At 43.5% G+C, this 24,165-nt stretch overlaps 1 protein-coding gene across 1 annotated transcript in view; it reads right to left on the bottom strand.

Annotated features, from left to right (window-relative positions):
• LOC137089401 (uncharacterized) overlaps positions 1–24,165 on the bottom strand; it is a 126,218-nt gene that overhangs the window by 68,301 nt on the left and 33,752 nt on the right. Inside the window, exons 27-34 of the mRNA XM_067452980.1 lie at positions 21,568–21,726; positions 21,263–21,443; positions 16,647–16,858; positions 16,302–16,490; positions 16,073–16,218; positions 15,777–15,936; positions 4,133–4,216; positions 3,863–4,000 (exon numbers count right to left, since the gene is read on the bottom strand). Coding sequence (XP_067309081.1) covers positions 3,863–4,000; positions 4,133–4,216; positions 15,777–15,936; positions 16,073–16,218; positions 16,302–16,490; positions 16,647–16,858; positions 21,263–21,443; positions 21,568–21,726 — 1,269 coding nt within the window. The remainder of the gene's footprint in view (positions 1–3,862; positions 4,001–4,132; positions 4,217–15,776; positions 15,937–16,072; positions 16,219–16,301; positions 16,491–16,646; positions 16,859–21,262; positions 21,444–21,567; positions 21,727–24,165) is intronic.

Here is a 24,165-nt window from a genome sequence, read left to right as displayed (position 1 = left end):
TTAGTGCCGGTCGTTATTCAATTTCGGGGACAAAAGCATAGTGTGGAGGCTGCAGTTAACCCGCATCTCCAGCATCCGTTGATTCTGGAAACCAATTGGCCAGCATTCCATAAATTATTAGGGCAGTTATGTGCGGATGCCTCTTGGGGGAAAGATATGCAGCGGAGGGAGGCGGTCGCTCAGTTGGGAGAGGTGGATTCGGGACCTCGGGAAGCTGTTTCAGGGGAACCGAGTGGTCTGGAGATGGCTCCTCTCACAGATCGCGATGACTTTCCCCTGGAACAGTCCCAAGATGAATCGCTGAAAAATGCATTTGAGCAGGTCCGTTCCATCGACGGCCACCTCCTCCAACCGGGACAACCGCTCACCTATCCGTATTTTGCAGTTTTGAAAGATAGGTTGTATCGGGTGACCCAAGATACCCAGACAAAAATGGATACAACCCAGTTGTTAATACCTAAAAGCCGTCGGGAAATGCTATTCCAGGCGGCTCATTGTAATCCGATGGCAGGGCATTTAGGACAAAAAGCAACACTTAACCGTCTAATGGCCCGCTTCTTTTGGCCGGGCATTCACGAGAACGTGCGCAGGTGGTGCGCGTCTTGTCGTGAATGTCAGTTGGTGAATCCACCGGCCACCCCAAAAGCACCATTGTGCCCCCTTCCACTAGTGCAGGTCCCCTTCGAAAGAATTGGTATGGACCTCATCGGGCCATTAGAACGATCTGCACGAGGGCATCGCTTTGCCTTGGTCCTAGTGGACTATGCAACGCGATACCCGGAAGCAGTGCCCCTCCGCACTATTTCGGCGAAGAGTGTGGCGGCCGCACTGTTTTCCCGGGTGGGAATCCCGAAAGAGATTCTCACCGACCAAGGCACGGCGTTCATGTCACGGACGGTCCGCGAACTATACGAATTATTGGGCATTAAATCGATTCGCACCAGCGTCTACCACCCACAAACAGATGGTCTGGTGGAACGGTTTAATCGCACGTTGAAGACCATGATTCGTAAGTTCGTTCACGAGGACGCCAAAAATTGGGATAAGTGGCTAGAACCTCTGTTGTTTGCTGTACGCGAGGTCCCCAAGCCTCCATGGGGTTTTCCCCCTTCGAGCTTCTCTATGGGCGCCAGCCTCGGGGGGTGCTGGATGTCCTTAGAGAGGCTTGGGAGGACGGACCTTCCGCGGCAAAAAATGAAATTCAGTATGTCCTGGACCTGAGAACAAAACTCCACACGTTGGGGCGGCTATCAATGGAGAATTTGTTACAGGCCCAGGACAGACAAAGGCAGCTGTACAACAGGGGAGCTAGGTTACGTCAATTCGCACCGGGAGATAAAGTCTTGGTATTACTCCCCACTTCCAGTTCAAAATTACTCGCGAAGTGGCAAGGGCCTTTTGAGCTTACACGGCGAGTGGGAGACCTCAACTATGAGGTGGTACGATCCGATAGGGACGGGGCACGTCAAATTTACCACCTCAACTTATTAAAAAAGTGGTCAGAGGCGGAGTCGGTGATGCTAGCGACGGTAGTGAGCGGAGAGGAGGATCTCGGGCCAGAAGCGGTTCAAAAACCTCAATCTTTCGTTCTGGCCCCGGGGGGGGATCACCTCTCACCCTCGCAGCTCACCGACATACGAACGTTACAGGCAGCTTTTGCGGACGTGTTCTCGCCCCTACCGGGTCGCACCGACCTCATTCAGCACCACGTTGAGACGGAGCCGGGCGTGGTCATTCGCAGCCGGCCGTATCGTTTGCCAGAACACAAGAAAAAAGTAGTTCAGGCAGAATTAGAGGCTATGTTGGATTTGGGCGTAATAGAAGAGTCTAGCAGTGATTGGGCGAGCCCGATAGTTTTGGTTCCAAAGCCTGACGGCTCGGTCCGGTTCTGTGTAGACTACAGAAAGGTGAACGCGGTGTCAAAATTTGATGCGTACCCAATGCCGAGGATTGACGAACTGCTTGATCGACTAGGAACCGCTCGCTTTTATTCGACACTGGATTTAACAAAGGGCTATTGGCAGATCCCCTTGTCTCCAATGTCTAAAGAAAAAAACGCTTTCACCACGCCGTTCGGATTACACCAATTCGTCACCCTTCCTTTCGGCTTGTTCGGGGCGCCCGCAACCTTCCAGCGTCTGATGGACAGAATTCTCCGGCCGCATGCTGCGTATGCCGCTGCGTACTTGGATGATATCATCATCTACAGTACAGACTGGCAGCGACATATGCAGCATTTGCGGGCTGTCCTGAAGTCGCTGAGAAGGGCGGGACTCATGGCAAACCCTAAGAAATGTGCGATTGGGCGGGTGGAAGTAAGATATCTGGGCTTCCACTTGGGTCATGGACAGGTGCGTCCCCAAATTGATAAGACGGCAGCGATTGCAACCTGTCCAAGGCCCAAGACCAAAAAGGAGGTTAGACAGTTCCTGGGGCTAGCGGGATATTACAGAAGGTTTGTGCCTAACTATTCGGACCTCGCTAGCCCGCTGACTGATTTAACTAAAAAGGAAGTACCAGATACGGTCCAGTGGACGGAGCGGTGCCAGCAGGCTTTCACCCAGATAAAAGCTGCTCTGTGTGGTGGACCGCTCTTACAAGCTCCTAATTTTTCTCTCCCTTTTTCCCTACAGACCGACGCCTCGGACAGGGGCGTGGGCGCAGTCCTGTCCCAGGAGGTGGAGGGGGAGGAGCGGCCGGTGCTGTACATCAGTCGTAAGCTCTCTAAGAGAGAGACGATGTACAGCACCATAGAGAAGGAGTGTTTGGCCATCAGATGGGCCGTCCTCACCCTTCGCTATTACCTCCTGGGACGAGAGTTCACCCTCTGCTCGGATCACGCCCCCTTGCAGTGGCTCCACCGCATGAAAGATACCAACGCGCGGATCACCCGTTGGTATCTCGCTTTACAGCCGTTTAAGTTCAAGGTGGTCCACAGGCCGGGTGTTCAGATGGTTGTGGCTGACTTCCTCTCCAGGAGGAGGGGGGGGGAGGCTGCAGGCCGGATGGCTCCCCGGCCTGAGTCGGGCGGTGGGGGTATGTGGCAGGAGGGGCATGGTTTCGCGAGGTCTGTAGCGGGAGAGAGGAGGCAGAGCCGAGCGAGGAGTAAGTAGGTCAAGTGCAGATCACTAACACCTGTCTCTGTTTGCAGTAATTGGCTTGGAGAGACAGCATTTAAACCCCAGCAGTACAGAGAGAGAGAGAGAGAGACCTGGACTGGGACTTCGCGTGCACAGCAGAGAAACTGAGAGAAACTGAGAGAAACTGAGAGGAACTGAGAGACACTGAGAAAGAAAGTGAATTAAAGAAGGAGCGATCCATATCGTGGAGAAACTGAGTTTTGCACACACACACACACATGTGTGACCGTTATTTGTTTTTGAACAAGACTGAATAAAGAGAGCGAGTCCCAGTCAAAGCCGACCCCGTCTTCTTCCTTCACACCCCCACGAACATTCGTTACAGATTGCAATACCAGTTTTGGCCACAATCTCACATACACTTCCTTTATGATATTCCAGGAATTTCACTTATCTTTGCATTAGTTTAACTCATGATTCATTTCGAAAGGCATTAGCAAAACTAAGTGCTGCTGTTCAGTAAATGTACCTGATCTGTTGGTTCGTTGGGTCGGATTGCTCATGTGAACAGCTCCAGAGTTGCAGGCCAAGACCACCCCATTTAGGCAATCTCGGAGCGATTTTTAGAGTAGATCAGAGCATTTGTTGTTTTCATATAAACAAACTAAACTAAGGAAAAAAATGCACCGGGTTCCGAGAAAATGCTCTAAACGAGCCAGGTGTGAAAACGCCCTAAGGGAGCAACCCAGCTAAGATAGTAAAAAGATTGTGTTATTGTTTACCTGAAACAGCTGGGACAGGTTTGCTTTCATTGCAATACCTTGCTGAGATGTAGTTAGGTCATGAAGTTGTACTTCACCAAAGGCTGCAAATACTTCCTCTTTTCCGGTCCAAAACCTGCCCTGAATTGTATGCACATTCTTGCACAGAGAGGTGAAGTTAGCACATTACCGGGAACAAAGACAAAATGTAATTTGAAATGTTAAAATTACGATCATATGTAAGATTTGCTGCTGTTCCGAGATGCATCAAATATCTCTGCTATAGTTTACCTGTTTGTTTTGGACTGTGACACAGATCTTTGAGTCTTGAGGAATTCTCTCAGTGCTGAAAGACTGGACTATTGAGGAGCACACCTAACAAATAAACCATATCATACAACAGTTAGCTTAATTAATCAAATCTGATTGGCTCAGCTGTCCTGAGAGTGCTGATATAATAGTCTGATAGCACTGAGACTGTATTCTCTGTTTGCATGACACTCATGGATCTTTGGATTATTCATTCCACCAATTTATTCAAAAGCACCAAATCATTCAGAAATGAAACAAGTGTCTGTGTGCTTCTTTATAGGAAGGCTGCATCCTGGTGAGGATACTTTCTAGACAAGTCATTCTGAGCCTTCTAGGCTTGAGTCCTCCTCTGCACTGAATGCAAGAATAAGATGGTCTAGACCAGGAGGTATACAAATCTACTCCTGGAGGGCCAATGTCCTTTTAAGATTAGCTCAAATCTTTCCCAACTAGAAGTTTCTAGTAACCATGAAGACCCGACACCAGTAGACTCCGCATGATAGTGGCCCTCCAGGAGCAGGATTGGACACCCCTGGTCTAGTAAGTCCACATGGCTAAATTATAAAAGTTTTTGTCCTGCTTGTCACAGACACAGCACAAAAAATACTATGAAAATACATTTTGTAAAAATACTTTATATTTAAAATCTTTATATTTACAGACTTCTGTGAATCCTCTGCAGTGAATGACAACTGTATGTGGTCTACAAGTGGTTTACATTATGAACTGTTTTTTTTTTTAAATTTTGTCTTGCATTATAACACATTTGGTTGAGCTCAGTGAAGAATAATTTACCACTAATTCTTTTTCTGACTGCGCGCAAATAATTGTGGGCGACTAAATGATGCGAATGATATACTTGATTGTAACAGTCCATAGTTCTGTTACTATGTTTTATAGTAGGTTGTCATTCTATTACTGTCCACTGGGGGCTCCAAGCTGATCACCTCCAGCATTAAACCTTGGCTGCGTTCCACTCCAAATTTGTATGCCCTTCACTTGCTAACTTTCCTCCATCTCGTGGACTCAGATGTGCGTCATTGCTTACGTTAAACGAGTGCCCACAAACTGCATAAGATCTTCCCTGCTGTTTCATCAATGTGTGACAGGTGTAAGGTGACAATGGATACAGCTTCTCACGCCTTTTGGTTTTACCCTTTACTGTCTGTTTTTTGGTCAAGCATTTTTGACTGGTTTTCCAAGGCTTACAATAAGCCGCTACCACCGGATGCTAAACTTTCCATTTTTGGCCTTTCACAGCACACCTCTTACCTCTCAGGAGCATTACAGCATGCTTTAATGTTGGGTATGATTGTGGCTAAGAGACTTGTGCTCAAGAACTGGAAATTACCCTCACCCCCTTTTTTCCAGATGTGGATTACTGACATGATCTCTGTTATACAAATGGAAAGACTTCGGCTTTTGAGGATTGATTCCAGTGAAAATTTCTCTGCTGTCTGGGGTCCATTTATTGGACATTTGGACAAGTTGTCTGTTCAGTCAGCCCCCATGACTCCTCTGAGGCTGAGGGATACGTTTATGCACCCCATCTGGGCACCTTGACTGCTGCACTCTTGTATATTGGACCGATTATTTTCATTTTATTGATTTTATTATTATTATTATTTTGTGTGTGTGTGTGTGTGTGTGTGTGTGTGTGTGTGTGTGTGTGTGTGTGTGTGTGTGTGTGTGTGTGTTTAGTCCGAGCCAATGCTGTTTGTTTTGTGTTTCAACTTGAAAAATCCTTAAAATAAAGTATTTAATACAAATTAAAAAAATGAGTGCCCACAACTGGCAGAGCTCATGCATAAGGTTTAAATTAAACACAATAAACACACTAAGGGAAAATATATAAAATCCTATAAGTGTATGAGCTGTTGGAGTAAAATAAAATTACACAAACAAAAAATATCAATTGTATAAACTTTTACGGTGAACATAAGGTTGGTACAACTGTATAAATACATGTATGTATGTATGTTTTTATTTTATTTTGTGTGTGTATTTTGTATTATGTTTTTGATCAATGTATATGTGTATGTGGGCACCAGAGTCCCAGACAAATTTACCCATTGGGGACAATAAAGTTAAATGAAATGAAATGAAATGAAATGAAATGAAATGAAATGAAATGAAATGAAATGAAATGAAATGAAATGAAATGAAATGAAATGAAATGAAATGAAATGAAATGAAATGAAATGAAATGAAATGAAATGAAATAATGAAATGAAATGAAATGAAATGAAATGAAATGAAATGAAATGAAATGAAATGAATTTAATTTAATTTAATTTAATTTAATTTAATTTAATTTAATTTAATTTAATTTAATAATAGGGGAGAGCGGGGCACAACCTAACGCTTTTTTACTTTTTTGTTTTTGTTTGTGTAAATCCACTTGAGGGTCAGAGAATTTATTTTTTCCCCAACATGTCTAGTACAATTATGTGGTTTTGTTTAATTAAAGGTGCACTATGCAGCTTTTGTCCACTGGAGGGCGCCTATGCAAAACAAATGCGTAGTTTGATGACGCAAAGTGTGAGCGCAGCATCTTGGGAGATGTGGTCTTCTCATCACAGCCGGTGAAACATAGGACTCGGGCAGAAATCACGTTCATGCATGCGGTTATTAACGTTACTGTAGTGTAAAGCAGAGCAGGACCGAGTGTTATGGACCTGAGCAAAGCTGCTGGAGCGATTGTTAAACAAATACCCGCCTTGCGAATAACGGGACTTTTATTATGACGGGACAGGACTCATTTGCCGGGCGCCTGCACAGATCCGCTCTTCCGGTTATGATTTTAAGGTAATGGAGCTCTGTTTATCATATTAGATACATTTAAGTGTGTTTAAAACGATGTTATGACGTTACTCCGTGCGTTCACTTGTTCACACTGCTAAGAGTAAAGCGCTCCTGCCAAATAAAAGCCGAAACCGAGGGTAACGCAGATATGACGCAATTGACAGGCGACTTTCTCAAATGCAATGCTGCAACGTCCCTGTCCTTAGTTAAAATAGCAATTTTCTCACAATTTACAAATAGTTGGAAACATCTGGGATATTGTAGGTACTCAACTGAACAAAATATATAACACTGGCCTAGTGGTTTTTGGATATTTTACTGCAAAAATACTACATAGTTCACCTTTAATACAATGTATACTTTTTTTCTTGATTGACCCCGAAAAAATGGAAGTGAAATGTGACAACATTCCCCATAAGTGGGGTATGTTATAACATGCGAGGGGCATGTTGTCAACATGACCATATGACAGCTTAAAATGTTATCTGAAAAATATATCCAAGACAAATATTTTGTCAAAATACAATGATCAACTTTTTAAAATAAAATAATACAAAATTTTAATAATTAAAAATAAACACATTTTTAAAGCTACACTGTGTGATATTTTCCCCCATCTAGTGGTGAAAAGGTATATGACCATCCAGTGAATTATAGTTTCTGCTCCTCTCAATTTCGATTTCGTTTACGGTGGCCGATTTACTCATGGCTTCCGGTGCGACCTCTTCGGTGAGTGTTGCTTCAAGTGATGAGGTTACTTTTGAAAACTATTATAATTTGCAGTTATTTAATTTACCAAATGATCTATGATCAAATTAATCTATGTAAAATGAATAATAGTTTTACGTTTTTGTTATTTTTAACCATTTCATTGCTAACATCAGCTATCAGGTTCCCAGACGAATGCAAGCTAATCTTAGTAAAGTAATTTTTATCAGTGCTATCATTATTCTGTATATTGTACAACATCACTAGCGTAAGGCAAACAAATTATAATGCAATTAAAATATTAATCTCATGTTATCCATCATAGAACACGGATTTATGTTAAACAATACTTTTTCATCATTGACGCGAGGAAAACTATCCTAGACGTCGTTCTAGTGTTATGCACAGCACACCATGATATAATAAGCCAAGCAACAATAAAACTTCCAATATACACAAATAGGCTGAATTAATATTACCTGTCAAGAAGAAAGCAGGCAACGTCGGCGTTCTTTTTAAAATCGTTGCTCCTCATGAGCTCTTTCCATCTTGGAAAGGCCACTCCAACATTTACTTTTGTCTTGTTGATTTGCCCGTTTCGTTGCCGTCTTAATTCTCTTTTCCGCTTCCTTGGCGACTCTGATACATATCCCGCAATGTTACTAGGTCCCCGACTCGGGTCGAATTCGCTAATCAATTCCGGGACGTGGTTGCTTTCACACAGAAGGCGACCCGGCAATGCTCCGGGAATATTGCTGGTCTGACGTGCAGTGTGAAAGGGGCTTAAGAGTGATCCTCCGTCATCATATAGCAGCCTCAAGCAATCCTCCTCTTCACATTCGACACGGTGCCATCGAGTGTAAAAACACGAAAAGCGAAGCTTGAATTTACGGGTATGTCCCTCTTTGGCAAATGTACTTTCAAGATGGAGGAGCAACATGGCGACCGCCATCCGAACCCTCAACACTTATGTATTTTCAATGGTATATTATAAAATTACGAGTGTAGTGAAGTCCCACTACAATCAATATTTTACTGGTTGAGGCGGCCAAATATGAATCAGATTCCGATCAGAGAATCAGGAATGGAGAAGAGATTGTTGGTAACGAAGCATTTATTTGCAATCTTGAATATGCATCTGTGGTATGCAGCTGTGATATTGTATGGTATGTATTGCATTAATGCATTAAACATTGCATAACCAGCAGCATAAACGAAGATTGACAGTCATCTTCTACCGGTGCGCGTCACTATATACGGAACGTGCGGAAACGATAATATTAGTTCCTAGGACAGGCTTTCTGACACAGCCGCCCCCAATTATCTGTAAAGATAATTGAACACTCTAAGAAAGTCTGCCTGAAGTGTCTGTGTCATCATCCTCAAGGTGAGGAAGTGGGATCAGCCGGACCACTGGACGGGTGTAGGTTTTCTCCTTAACCTTGACTCTGGCGATACGGATCCTACCATCAGCTCCAGCTAGGGTTTCCATTACTCTGCCAACAGGCCAGAGGGCCCTTGGAAGTTGGGGATCGACAATAAGCACTACTTGATCTACTGTCAGTTCTTTGCCATCGGTCTTCCACTTGTGGCGACCTTGCAACCCGGGGAGGTAATGGCGGATGAAGGCAGTCCAGAAACAGTCAGCCAGTACCTGACTATGTCTCCACCTCCGTCTTCCGAGCAGGTTGTTAGAGTCGTACAGGACCTGAGGTAGAGAGGCATCACGGCGACCCATAAGAAGTAAGTTCGGCGTCACTGGATCGAAGTCTGCGACATCCGAGGATACATAGCCAAGTGGCTTGGCATTCAAGATGCTCTCAACTTCTACCAGAAGGGTTTGCAATACCGGTTCTGGAACTGACTGCTCTCGCAGGATTACACGAAGTGCTGTCTTGACTGATTTCACCTCACGCTCCCAGGTTCCCCCAAAGTGGGGTGCACTCGGTGGATTATGGCGAAAACGGATCTTCTGCCCAGCCAACAGCTCCTGTAGCCTTGGTGCCATGTCATTGAAGGTCTCTCGAAGTTCTCGATCACCTCCAATGAAATTAGTGCCGTTATCACATAGCAGTTCCATGGGCGTGCCTCGTCGTGCTATGAACCGGCGCAGAGAAAGCAGGAATGCATCAGTGTCCAAGTGCTCTAAGAGATCCAGATGTACGCACCGTGTCGTCATACATTTGTAAATGATCCCCCATCTTTTCTCTTGGCGGCGACCAACCTTGACTGCGAATGGGCCGAAGCAATCAACGCCGGTAGAATGGAAAGGTGGCTTGTACAGGTTCAGCCTGCAGGGTGGTAGATCAGCCAATCGCGGTGTTTGAGGCTTGGCGCGCCACCGTTGACATTCTTGACAGGTTCGTTGCTGTTTACGAATTGCTTCTCTGCCCCGAAGTACCCAATATTGTCGACGCAGTTCAGCCAAGACCCGTTCTGAGCCAGGGTGGAGGAGTCGCTGATCTGTCTCCTTAATTAGCAGCTTGGTGAGGGGATGGCTAGAGTCCAACACAATTGGATGTATAGTCTCCAAGTCCAGGTCACTAGCACGCCGTAGCCGACCACCCACTCTAATGAGACCAGTGGCCCCATCATACTCAGGGGCGAGAGAGCTCAAACGACTGTCAGCTGGAACTAACTGTCCGGCCTTTAAAGCCCTGACTTCAAGCGGGAATGAGTCACTTTGAGCCTGTGCCAGGAGGAGCCTCTCTGCTTCAATATAATCAGAAGCCTCGACTGAAGAGTCAGTGTCTGTGCCGGCCGCCCCATGCAGGGATCTAACAGTAGCCTGGATGAGCTCTTGCCATGCGTGGAACTGGCTTGGATCAGGAATGGAACTACTAGGCATGGAAACCATTCCAATAAAGGCAGACTTCTTTAACTCACTGAAGTCTGGCTCATCTTTCGGTTTAGGTGTAGATGGCCACTGGTCCACTGGCTGGCTTAGGAAAGACGGTCCTGAGCTCCACTGATGCGGGCCTGTTAAATCAGTTAGTGTAAGCCCTCGTGTGATGTGGTCAGCAGGGTTGTGCACAGACTCAACATACCTCCATTCGGCCATGTCAGTCAGGGTCTGAATTTCTGCTACACGTGTTCCTACGAACACCTTATAGCGGCAGGACTCCGATGTCAGCCAGTGTAACACAGTTGTAGAGTCCGACCAGAAAGTAACCCTTTGAAGAGGAATGGTCAACTCCGTTTGGATCACCTTGGCCAACTGGGCACCAGTCAGTGCTGCACTCAGCTCCAAGCGAGGCATAGACAGACATTTCTTTGGAGCTACTCTAGACCTGGCCAAGACAAAGGTAACTGTGACCTGCCCTTGACTATCTGTAGTACGCAAATAGGCTACCGAGCCATAAGCTCTTTCCGATGCATCACTAAAGACATGAAGCTCGTGAATGACAGGAGAGTTGTCATTGGATGTCAAGGTGTATGTTCGAGGGAACTGCAACTGAAGGAGAGTCGGGAGTTCTCCTACCCAGGTAAGCCACTGTTCTCTCAAATGCAGAGGTTCGATGGGGTCGTCCCAACCAAGCTTGTGCTTCCAGAGGTCTTGGATAAGAACCTTGGCCCTGGTAGTGAATGGGATAATGAACCCCAAAGGGTCATATTGACTTGCCAAAGTCCTATACACGTTCCTCATGGTAGGAGCGGTCATCTCCATAGAGCGCAAGTTATAGCCCAGGGTGTCATTGATACAATTCCACCGCAAACCAAGAGTGGGTTCTTGGAGGTCAGTGCTGCTTTGTGCCAACCAGCGCTCACTATTAGCAGACTTGGCCTCTGTGGGAAGGTGTTGGATGACAGATGGCACGTTGCTTGCCCATTGTCTTATCTCAAAGCCTCCATCTGAGAGCATTTGACGCAATCCATCCACTATTGCTTTAGCTTCATCTATGGTTGGCATGCTGTGGAGGCAGTTATCAACATAGAATGAATGTTCTACTATGTCGACCAGGTCAGCCATGTCATCTTTGTGTCCTTGGGCGTGGGTTTGAAGGGCATAAATAGCACAACATGGGCTACATGTAGTGCCGAACGGAAGCACCTGCCATTCATATATATCAGGTTCCACCTCCCTGCACATGTCTCTCCAAAGGAACCGCAGCACTGACTTGTCCCCGGGCAGCAATCGTACCTGGTGGAACATACCTTTGATGTCCCCGCTGATTGCAACAGTGTGTTGGCGGAATCTCAGGAGGACACCCAGCAAAGAAGGTCCCAAAGTCGGTCCAGGCAGCAGTTGATCATTCAAGGATTGTCCCTGGTGTTTAAAGGAACAGTTAAAGACTATCCTGTCCTTATCGTTGTGATGTACCAGGTGGTGCGGGATGTACCAAGACTCTACACTGTCGTTGGCCTCCTCTGGAGTTATCTTAGCCACATAACCAGCCACCTCTAACTTTCGGATCTCGCTGCAGTAGGTTTTAGCCCTCTCTGGATCCCGTGCCAGTCTGCGCTCAGTGCTACGTAAACTGGGGAGCGTAGATTCGTTAGTTGCATGGAGTAAACTCACTGGCGTTTGTCTCAGCAATGGAGTAGCGTATCGTTGAACACCATCCACATTCACCCGGATAGTGGCATTTTGCAGCAGGGTGTACGCCTCTCGATCCTGTTTGGACCTGGTGACTATTTTCTCGTTATAAGGGAGAGTGTCAACTTGCCAAAGCCTTTCTACATGGTGGACAAGGTCATCCTGAGTTGGAACTGTCATGATGTGAAGACACTGCTGATTCCCTCGTGAGGGTTGCATTGGACTCATCGGGCCCTGGAGAGACCATCCCAGTTGTGTGCAGACAGCAATGGGTCCCCCTATTGGACCTTTGCGTATGGGCTGAATTGGTGCCAGAAGGTGGGGATTATCTGACCCGATAAGGAGCAGCGGCTTTACCCTGTCCACATGAGGCAGCGGCAGATCCTTCAGGTGTCTATAGGCATTTTGGAGGGCAGCCACTGGATAGTTATGCTCCGCTAGACACAGACCGGTTGCAGTAAATGCGTTGTGTATGGTGAACTTCGTCATGGGCTTGGACACTGAGGACACCTCAAACGATATTGACGATCCATCCAGTTCAGTGGGACACTGTTGAATTGTCTGTAGGGGAAGCAATTCAGGGGTACCAGTTAACTTGAGCTGCTGAACTACTGGCTGAAGCACTATGGTTCTCTCTGATCCATCATCGAGGACTGCATGGGCTTCCATTGTATGTCGCCCATTGCGGAGAAGAACTTTAACCACTTTCAACATGACCTTCTGAGAACGGTTAGGTTTGTCAAGGTAAATCCTGGTAGGTGGTGTGCTTACCATGAGTACAGCCCTGGAGGTGTCATTAATGGAGTCATGTAGAACTGTGAGATGTATCTCTTTACAGACCTTGCATGGACGCTTGAGGTTGCATGCCCCTGCTGCATGTGCCCGACCACATCTCCAACAGCGTTTTCCCTCTTTAATCCAAGCGACGATTTGAGAAGTGGTTAACTTCTTGAATTGGTCACATGAGTTGAGGTAATGGTCCCTGTTGTCACAATGGGGACAATATGGCTGAAGCTTTGAGCTGGGTTTCAGGTCTGCAGATTTAGGTGACCTTGTGCTGCTTTCATTGGACAGAAGAACTGGTGTTGGTCGTTCCTTTGGACGAGTGGATGTCACAGCCTTACCATAGGACCTGAATGAGTCACTCTGGAACAAGGTTGCAGCGCGGTTGGAGATGCGTTTCGCTTGAGACTTGATCTCTAACCAGGCGGCCAGATCAGGAAGCGTATAGGTCCTGTCAGTACCCGTCTGGAGAATACCTCTGCTCAGGCAGTATTCGACAAAGCCGTCACGATAAGCGGATGGTAATTTACTTAGCAGACGATCCACGTGAGAGCCACACATGAGCTCATAACCGTTCTGGCCCTCAAGAGTCCTCAGCATGCCCACCAATGATTGAACCGATAATGCAAAGGAGTCAAAAGCGTGAGCATCACCCATTTTGAGTGGTGGTGTGCTCATGATGGCACCCAACTCTGACTGCACAAGCTGTCTTGGCTGGCCATACTTGTCTTGAAGAGCCTGCAGTGCAGCTGAATAAGGGCGTGGGTGGTACATATAGGCTTTAGCCAGCTGTTGAGCACTAGGAAGTCTTAAATGGCTAAGTAAGACATGATATTTGTACTGTTCACTGAGATGGCTGTGACTGCTCAGCAAATTGTCCAGGGCCAACTTTAACAAGGCAAAGTCACTCTCATTACCACTTTCAAACATCGGCAACTTGGGCTGTGGAATGCCATAGGCCGATGCAAACAGTAGCTCCGTACCAGGGTATGCTGGATGACCATCATGCAGGAAGGGCAAGAATGAAGGTGGTTGAGCATGGCTGAAGCCAGTAGGTGGCATGGCGGAAGCCTGATAGCTGGTAACTGGTGGCTGCAGCGGACGTGTGTGTGTTGTCACAGGAGGAACTACTTTCTGCAGTGCCACTGAATAAGGCATTGTAAGTGGTGGCAGTGTTGCTGTAGTAAATTGCTGTGGCACATATGGCGTGCTTGTATTTACGGGCTGTGCAGCATTGGACATGACAATGGCTCTTGAATGAGGTTGGGGAACCAAATTCGGTCTTGATGGCACAGTACGAGCTGGAGCAGATATAGGGGTTGTCTGATATACATTGGAGACGGGTGGTGAGACTGCTTGTGGTAACCGGTGGAGTGCTGAAGGTGGTGCACTCTCAGATTTGGCTGTCAACTGCTGTGGTCTAAGTGATGGCTGAGACACCCAAGAGTCATCAGGAATAATCTGTTCAGCTGGACAAATTTGTATGGTAGAGGTCACCGCTGGTGACTGAGTGATGGGCTGCTGGAGTGAGGATGATGGATGAGGTGGACTTATGGCTGGACTGATGTGTACGAGCTGCGGTGGAGGCAAAAAGCTGTCCGATGAGCCTGGAAGCATAGGAGTCGTTGAACCAGAGTCTTTAATTAGCATGGAGGATACAAGCTTCGCTACCTCAAGCTCAGTCTCTGCTTGTTGCAGCTTACGCTGTCTGTCTAGATGCTTGGATAAGGCCTCCTTTGCCGTGAGAGCTTCCTCTTGAATACGCTGGGCTTCTTTAGCTTGTGTCTGTAGCCGTTGGTATTCCACATCAGCCAGTGAATCCTCCTCCATTTGCTGGCGGAGACTGTCTAACTGCCTCTGTTTGATCTTCTCCTCCAACATAGCAGTCTGGACACTGGAGAGTTCAGGTGGAAGATAAACGCCAGTGGAGGTTATAGAACGCCTACTCGTCCTGGAATGAGAGCTTGCGCCACTACGAGACGTTTTCCTCGAGCTGCTTCTTGGTTGACTGGGACAGTGGGAAGAAGCGTTAGGAGGAGGGTCCTCAGTGGGTCGGTAGCCAACCTCATAATCGTCCAGGTGAGAAGGCAGATTAGTCCTGCGGCGAGGTCTATCCATTGTCTCTAATGTGTCACTTGCTGCTGGATCCATATTGGTTTAAACTTGCTCTCAATCCGGCTCGAAGGACCATAATAATGTAGTGAAGTCCCACTACAATCAATATTTTACTGGTTGAGGCGGCCAAATATGAATCAGATTCCGATCAGAGAATCAGGAATGGAGAAGAGATTGTTGGTAACGAAGCATTTATTTGCAATCTTGAATATGCATCTGTGGTATGCAGCTGTGATATTGTATGGTATGTATTGCATTAATGCATTAAACATTGCATAACCAGCAGCATAAACGAAGATTGACAGTCATCTTCTACCGGTGCGCGTCACTATATACGGAACGTGCGGAAACGATAATATTAGTTCCTAGGACAGGCTTTCTGACAACGAGAATGCATTATTACTTGAAAGAAGTAAATATACATTACTGAGCACATATATTTTTGAAAGAACTAAGTGATTTTAGCTAAGAATAAACTAAAAAAGTTACACAGTGTAGCTTTAAGTTTGACAACAAACACACTCTAAAACACAGGTAAACAGCTTCTGAACGTTGACTGTCATTATTCGCCTTTTTCTCGTGATTTGTCAGAAGAATCCCCATCATAACAGGCTATGTACTGTAATTCAGCTTATGAACACAATTACACAGTGTGTTGAAAAAGTTCAGACTTACATATGGCTGCTGTGGTTGGAAACCCAGAGTAAGGATGTGAATGGCCTTTTTGTTTCCATGGACTAGAACCTTTGACTCCAAAGTGTAAACCTTCTGCTGTAGATCACTTGTGAACGTCTCCTGGAGGATGAGACTCTGAGGGAGAAATTTGAATGGTTGTCTGTTGGAAGAAGCAAAAACATGACTAAACATGCTTATAGATATAATACAGCACTGTGGATAAAGCCAGTGTTTTGTTCCTACTGAAATCGCCACTATCATCACTTTTCTTAGTTGTTTACATATTCCAGGCAGACCTAAAGTTTAGCTTCCATCTTTTCTGATAAACCCTCCTGTCCTTTCGTATCTCCTCGATGGCACCCTCCATCTGTAGCTCTGCATAAGGGTTTTTGAGATTTGACAGGGTCATTGTCGTAATCAAAAGCCTCTTCTTTAGCTTCTGCTAAGGAAAATCAAGGTTTGGATCAGTACACATTTTGGACACATATTTAAACCTCAAAATCACAGAAATATGTTTTCTGGTACCTTATCCAGAGTACTGAGAACGGTGGAAATATTGAGGTCCTGCTTGCCATAGCCTGCACTTATTTCCAGAGTCTTCACTTGCTTACCGTTGCCTACAGAGATTTGCCCGTGCAAGGCTGGTGTCCAGGCTGTGCTGATGGTGTATGAAGCTTTAACTCCACGCTTACCCAGCATGCTCCATCCACCAACCTGGAACGACACCAGTAGACTTAATATCATGCACTTATCCTGAACTTGCTCCAGGGGATCATCTACACATCTCTAAAGGCTCAGGAAGGAGGTAGCTTGACAGAAATACTCAAAACTGAGCGATTTAATTAGGTGTTGAACAGAAGGTACACCCACCTTGATATAACTGACAGTCGGTGTGAAAAGGTGTAGCTGGCCTTGCCGTTCTTTACCCCTATCCTTGAAGAAACCCTCTAAAGTAACACTTCGGATGTTGACCAGTTTCCGTGTGGTGAATTCAGTGCTGAACTGTGCGATGCCACGCTGTGGCTGTGTTAGTTTTTGAGCGATGTACACATAGAGCCAGGGTGTATCTATGTTGAATGATCCTGTGGACATAGTGAATGACAAGCACCCTTTCACATAAGAGTAAGAATTGAAATATTAATTAACCACAATTAATTTTTTTCATTCCAACTTAATCTTCTTCAATAAAAACAAGAGTTATTGAGGTGGAAAAAGAAATGTGATTAAAGTTTCAATATTGATTTGTGTGTGTGTGGTATGGTTAGATTATTTTAATATATTAATAATAATTTATTACTTTTGAATAATTTTTTATTCATACTGTGGCCCCCTAAAACTAAAAAACACTTAACTACATTCTACATTAAATCACTTTACATTCAGCAATCTCTACAACTGGAGGATCGAGGACACAGCGCTGTGTTTTTGTGGGTGTCGGAGATGGAATGTAGATGTATAAGCTATGTAGGGCTGGGCGATAAAACGATAACGATAATTATCACGATATAATTTTCCTCGATAAAACGATAACAATAGGTCGATAAATTCTCGATATAATGCTTACGCGCTATGCGTAATGCTGCGCATGCGTATTGCAGACCGGGCGTCTGCGTGCTGCACGCGGTAATGTTTACAGTCTGTGGCTAACCATATGGCTGACAGGCTTGGAGGATCGGAGATAAGTGGAGCGATAAAAATGAGCAATAGTGAAGAAAATGCAGCGCTCACGGCCAGCTCGGGGGACACAAATATCGTTGACAAGTTAGTTCGCTCAGCTTGTGTGGTTTTGAGATATTTTAGCGATCCCATCCGACATATAACAGAGCGACGTGCGTGGACTGCTTATTATAGGTTCACGCTCACCACACGGAATTTAATTATTAAATTATCGTGTTTCTTCAAAGTCCTTCCATATAACATGCAGCCCAACACAGAATCTACATTCACTACATTCACACACCGGCTTATTACCTTGTTAGCTGTAGTGGGTGACTTATTTACAACAGGCTAACGTTACCAAACTATAATCACTAAAACATCGGACTTGTACATCGCTATCATAATTGTTTGTCTTTGGTGATGTATTAATGACTCCGCATCGCCTGTATCAAAAGAGAAATAATGTCATCTGGTGTTTAAAATTAATAAAATAGACTAGACAGCCCTTACTGGAGATCCACAAATACTGAACTTTTCTCTCTCCCGACCAGCCCACTGTCGGTGAGGTGTGTTTGTGTGTGTGTGTGTCGGTGAGATGCACGGTGGACCAATCCACTGAGGCAAGAGAAGGGGCCTCAAAATGTTTCTTAAAACGCTTTTTTTTTTGACCGTTTGCATTTTAGTGTTTTACTTACACAATTAAATATATATGATGCAATATTGAGCGTTTTTGTTCTATTTAAGCTGCGAAAATCGTTCACAGCAGAACCACAACGCGTCTCACAACAACCTGTGTAAATGAACGATTCATTGTTTGAATGAATCGTTTGAATGAACGACTCAATGACTCGCTCAATAAGACGGCCACCTGCTGCCACCTACTGGTGGTTTAATTTGATCTTTAAACATACTTTCCAACATGTCTTATTTGTCTATTCAAAACTACAAATCTCAAAACATTATTTAATGCTGTTGTAATTTTTCAGTGTAAATTATTTAATTTGAATGGTAACAGCCCTTATAGTGTTCTATTTTAATTAAATGTATTGATCAAAATTACAAATATAAAATGAAACATGAAGCTTAGCCTATATTTAATAAGATTAAGGGAAAATGCCCTTTATAAAAGGTGAAAATATCACATATTTCAAATGATGCAGATTTAAATATGTCAAAGCTGATTGAACACTGGTGAGAATATTGCTTCAGAATAAATTATATTTACAACACACAAACTCACACACACACACTTTTCCGGACAAGCTAATCTTTTACTTGGACAAGCTTGAATGATGTACTTGTTCGAAGGACAAGCACATGAACATGCTTAATTTCAAGCCCTGTATAATGATATATTATTGATATAAAGTGTTGAGTAAAAAAATGCTGGCCACAGTTAAGATTTTAATAAATAAATCTACCTCAGTTTAAATAAATTGTTCATTTGTTTGGGAAGTGTTTGTCATGTTTTGACAATAAAGGATAGTTTAAAACCACAGCTAACTGTTTGTTTTCTACATATTTCACTCAGGAGCAAAAATATGCCTTTAAACTTTAAAGAAATAAACATTTTACATTTATCGTGATATTTATCGTTATCGACTGATATGCTAAATTATATCGTGATAATTTTTTTGGGCCATATCGCCCAGCCCTAAAGCTATGGGATTGAAATATAGAGTGTAAAAATGATGGTCAACGGATCTCTGCTTCCTTCCACTGTAGAAAAATAAAGCCAAAATGAGAACGCTGTTCAGAGCCCAAGTCTGCACAGTGCTGATCCTGAGATGGAGCCGTGTCATCAAAGTCCTGCTCACACTCCCGCTCCCACAGACTCAATCTCAAGCGCAGCTGTCAATCATGACATTACACCCAGTTTTTTTAATGGGAACATTTTAACGTATGTCTGTGTATTAAGAACTACATAAAATGTAATTCTTTGGGAAACATCTTTAAAAAGATTTTTTTTTTTAATTACAAATTTTTTTTTGTTGATTTTTTGGTTTGGCTTGTGTCCCATTCGATTACATGGAGATTGTGGGGTTTAAGACCTATACTGCAGCCAGCCACCAGGGGGCGATTGAAATGTGTTGGCTTCCCTTTTCAGGACGCGTGCGGCACGAGAAATTGGAAAGCTAAGAGGCAAAATCTCCTAAGACAACTTGCAGTGCCTCATATAAAAGGCTGAGAAAAGAACACAATGCCGCAGATAAAGGTCTTATCTTTATTTCATTTTTCCATATTCATAGATGTAAACTGCGAGTTTACACAGCTGTTTAAAGGGGGGGGGGGGTGAAACACTCAGTTTCAGTCAATCTCATGTCAATCTTGAGTACCTATAGAGTAGTATCGCATCCTTCATATCTCCTAAAAGTCTTTAGTTTTATTATATTTATAAAAGAAATATGGACTGTACCGAGTCTTTCCGGAAAAAAACGAGCGGCTGGAGGCGTATCGAGTGGGCGGAACTAAAGAATGACGAGCACACAAAGCGGTGACGTCCTCAAGCTTGGAGAAACGCATGGCTATCAATTTTCAGCTAATACATGATCCAGAATCAGATCCGGAGGCTGAAATAAATTGAACAGGAGAAACAGCAACAGCAGGACGTCCGTCTCTGTGGTATGTACTGTATTTAGTGGCCTGTCAACATTTGTGTGTGTTTACTCGCAGTTTATGAGGACATGATTCGGTTTATGGACTATTGTATGTGACTAAACCTTAGCAGTAGCAAGCAAAACGGTTTTGCACGTCAGACTAGTGTAACGTTATACATAGAACAACAATGGAGTAACTGTTAGTGTATTTGAATGACGAAGCACGCGATCGTGTCGTTTACTGATGTTTACTCATGCGACGGTAGCCAACAGCACAGACATTTGAAGCAGTTTTACTCACCGGCTGCTTCCAAAGCAGGACCGAACCTTTATCGCTGGGACCGCTCCGTCAAAAACACACTTCTTTGGTATGATTTGGTGAAGTCCTGTGACAGCAGTGACCGTGGAAATCCACTTTGAGACGCGACTGAATCGATGTTGTGAAGCTTCCCGTCATTTCTGCGTTCAAATCGGTTCAAATGCAGCGCTGCCTTCCCAGAATGCTGTGCTGAAGCGTTGAAGTCGATTGATGTCACCCATAGGAATAAAGTGGAGCGCGGCGCGCAACATAAGTGTTCACAGATGACTGGATCTGCACCTGAGAGAGTGTTTATGGGCGTGCATTTCCTCTCGCTCTAGTCACGCTTGCGCACACCCTACCGGGAGAAGAGCCCGTACAGCCCATACAAGGACCTTCCGCTCTGTTCAAGTCAAGCCGAACCATACTCGAAAAAAACTCTCCGAAACTTGTGAGAAACCGGAAGGAGTATTTTTGACACAGAAATACTCCATCAAACGTCCAACATTAGTTTTTGAAACTTTGTCTATGTTTAGGATGGGAATCTTTAACAGTGTAAAAAGCTCAGTATGCATGAAACAGCATTTCACCTCCCCTTTAAAAATGGTGGGTGCCTATGTTTCATATGGCATGTGTCTGGCCAATCAACGCACATTTACGTCACTGGTAGAGGCAGGTATGATATCAGAAGACAGAAATATAATTAGCTGCTGCTATCTTTGAGGTTTCTATTAATGAGGTTTAATAATGTTTTTTGTTTTTTTATGAGCAAAAAAAAGCCTGTGGTAAACATAACTTGATGATACTTTGGCATCATTAATCGCTTATATTAGCAGATAAGATATAGATATGATATTGTCTATCTCTAAAATCTACAACAATTGAGAGACTGATTCTGGTAAGTGACCATCAAAGGAAATATAAATACACACCTTCCCACTTTTGAAGAGAGGACTTTGATACATCTTTCCAGTGGAGACCAGCTACCAAAGGAATTTGATTGTTGTAATTGATTTTCAGGTGGGTGCTGCTCTCAGATCTTTGTTTCTTGAAATAAGAGTGCAGAAGCTGAGTTCTATAATTCAGTCCTCTGTCTAGAAGTCGCAGACTGAGCTGGAAGAAGCAGTATTCATTATTATTATTTGACACAAAAGACAACAGCCTAAACATGCAAAAATATGAGACGGCACATATTATGTACACATTCTAGATTCAGAATATTTTAGTTTAGTTGAACCTCCACAGCATAACTGGTGAGGCCGGGTCCAGACTGGTTTCTGAGTGACTGATTGAAGAGGATCCGGTGTTTGTTGCTGCTCTGGTTCCACTGCTTTCCATAGCTTATATCAAGCGATGACTGAACATGGATTGGGCTCCTTTCATGTCTAAGGTGAATCTGTTGGTTGAAACAATCATTAGGTTTCCATATTTGTTGTCATAAATCAGCATAAAATGTATAAAACACCAAATGTGTCTCCAAACACTAATGTCTTTATGGACCTTGCTTTATGCACTGGTGCGCAGTCATGTTGAAACAGGAAGGGGTCATCCCCAAACTGTTCCCACAAAGTTGGGAACATAAAATTGTCAAAAATGTCTTGGTATGCTAAAGCATTATGAGTTCCTTAACCCCTAAAAAACCTCCCAACACCATAATCCCCCCTCCACCAAATTTTACACTTGGCACAATGCAGTCAGGCAAGTACCGTTCTCCTGGAAAACGCAAAACCCAGACTCATCCATTGGATTGCCAGACAGAGTTGAGTTTTGTTGACAGCTATGCGTCACTCAAAATATGTCACTTACTCTGTTGCTCTGATTGGTTGTAAGTCTATCCAATTGAGGTCTTTCCTGTGTCGGTTGAAATACGCCTCATAATCAAAGCCCAATGGAGCAGTATCAGACAAATATTCTAACTAGAATTGGGTATGACCACGTCAGGCTAGCTTTAAACCACTGCATCCGACGCTTTGCATTGCACTTGGTGACGTAAGGCTTGAATGCAGCTGCTTGGCCATGGAAACCCATTCCATGAAGCTAATCTGAAGGCCACATGAAGTTTGGAGGTCAGTAGCTATTGACTCTGCAGTTGATGCTTCTGCCCACTGTGCGCCTCAGCATGTGCTAACCCTGCTCTTTGATTTTAAGTGGCCTACCACTTCATGGCTGAGTTACTGTTGGGTTGCAGTTACACTTTGTTATAATACCACAAACAGTTGACAGTGGAATATTTAGTAGTAAGGAAATTTCATGAATGGATTTATTGCACAGGTGGCAACCTTTCATGGTATCAGGTTTGAATTCACTGAGCTCCTGAGAATGGCCCATTCTTTTACAAATGTTTGTAGAAGCATTATGCATACATAGGTGCTTGATTTTATACACTTTTGTCCAATGAAGTGATTTTAAACTGAATTCAATGATTTGGAGGGGTTTCCCAGTACTTTTGGCAATATAGGGTGCGTTTACATGCACGTTCTTAAGCCGATTATGCCTAATAAGCCGACAATGAACATGGTCATGTAAACGCGGTAACCCGTTTTCTTTTATCGGAGTAAGGTCATAAATGGCATAAGCATAAACCTGTCGGGACAGGTAGTTTTTGCCTCTTATCTCGATTTCGTGCTGCATGTAAACGCATGAATCTGCTTTCTGTCGGCTTATTGAAGTGCACATGTGTGATAGGTGATAAAAATGCAAACTTAGAGAGATTTAAATGCATTCAGATAGAGCGAGCTAGCGTTTTGCTAGGACATATATCCCAAACACAGACTCTTTTAAGACCCAGAAAATTGTAAAGATGTGTTCTCTTCTCATGTAAGAGGTTCAGTCAAAACGCTGCATCTGTAACTTAATGAGGGATAATATGAGCTGTAATTCTCCTGCTGACATGTCGTACGCTTTATTTAACATCACAACTGACGTAACATTTGAAAAACTCAGAGTCAGATACGGACATTATTATTTTTAACGTCACTACATGGAAATAACCCGATTTATTAATAAAGTTTTTCATGCTCTTAAAAGTCTCTTATGCTCATCAATGGTGCATTTATTTGATCAAAAATATGGTAACACTTTATAATAAGTACACAGTAATAAAGAACTTACAAATAATTTGAAAACTATTCGTTTATAGTTAACCCATTAATATGCAAAATAGTTTACTATAGTAAGCGCTGCACAGTGGCAATACTGGTTTAATTCAGAAGTATGAGCACTTAATATGCATGCAATTAATATCCAATAAAGGTTAGTTTAAAGCACTTAATAACATTTTCAGATTTTCCATGACCTATTCTAACAGGGGAATGGTTTACTACTAATTACTATTAGCAACTCCTTTAACAACTGGTTTAAAATAATGTACATCAGTTATATGGTTAACAAATAAAGAACTCACTATTTGTATATATTATACATAGCTTAGGCTATATATTATTAATGTAGAGACAACAATCTATAAACTATAAATTAACTATAAATAGTTTGTAAATGATTTGTCACTACTTATTACTGTATTAGTACTAAAATACAGTAAAACAGTAATATTAGGAAATATTACAACAATTGTACAACTACAAACAGCTGTTTTCTATTTTAATATATTTTAAAATGTAATTTATTCCTGTGATGGAAAAGTTGAATGTTCAGCATCATTACTGCAGTCTTCAGTGTCACATTATTCTTCAGAAATCATTCTAATACGATGATTCGATGCTCATTTCTGAATATTCAAGTATATTAATATACTAATATTCAAAATCAATGTTGTGCTGCTTAATATTGTTGTGGAAACCGTGATACATTTAATTTTATGGTTCTTTGATAAATT

The sequence above is a fragment of the Pseudorasbora parva genome, chromosome 9, assembly GCF_024679245.1.
Source record: "Pseudorasbora parva isolate DD20220531a chromosome 9, ASM2467924v1, whole genome shotgun sequence".
NCBI classification, from domain to species: Eukaryota; Metazoa; Chordata; class Actinopteri; order Cypriniformes; family Gobionidae; genus Pseudorasbora; species Pseudorasbora parva.
Note: the sequence above shows the minus strand (reverse complement) of the source record. Positions and strands in the feature narration are given on the sequence as shown.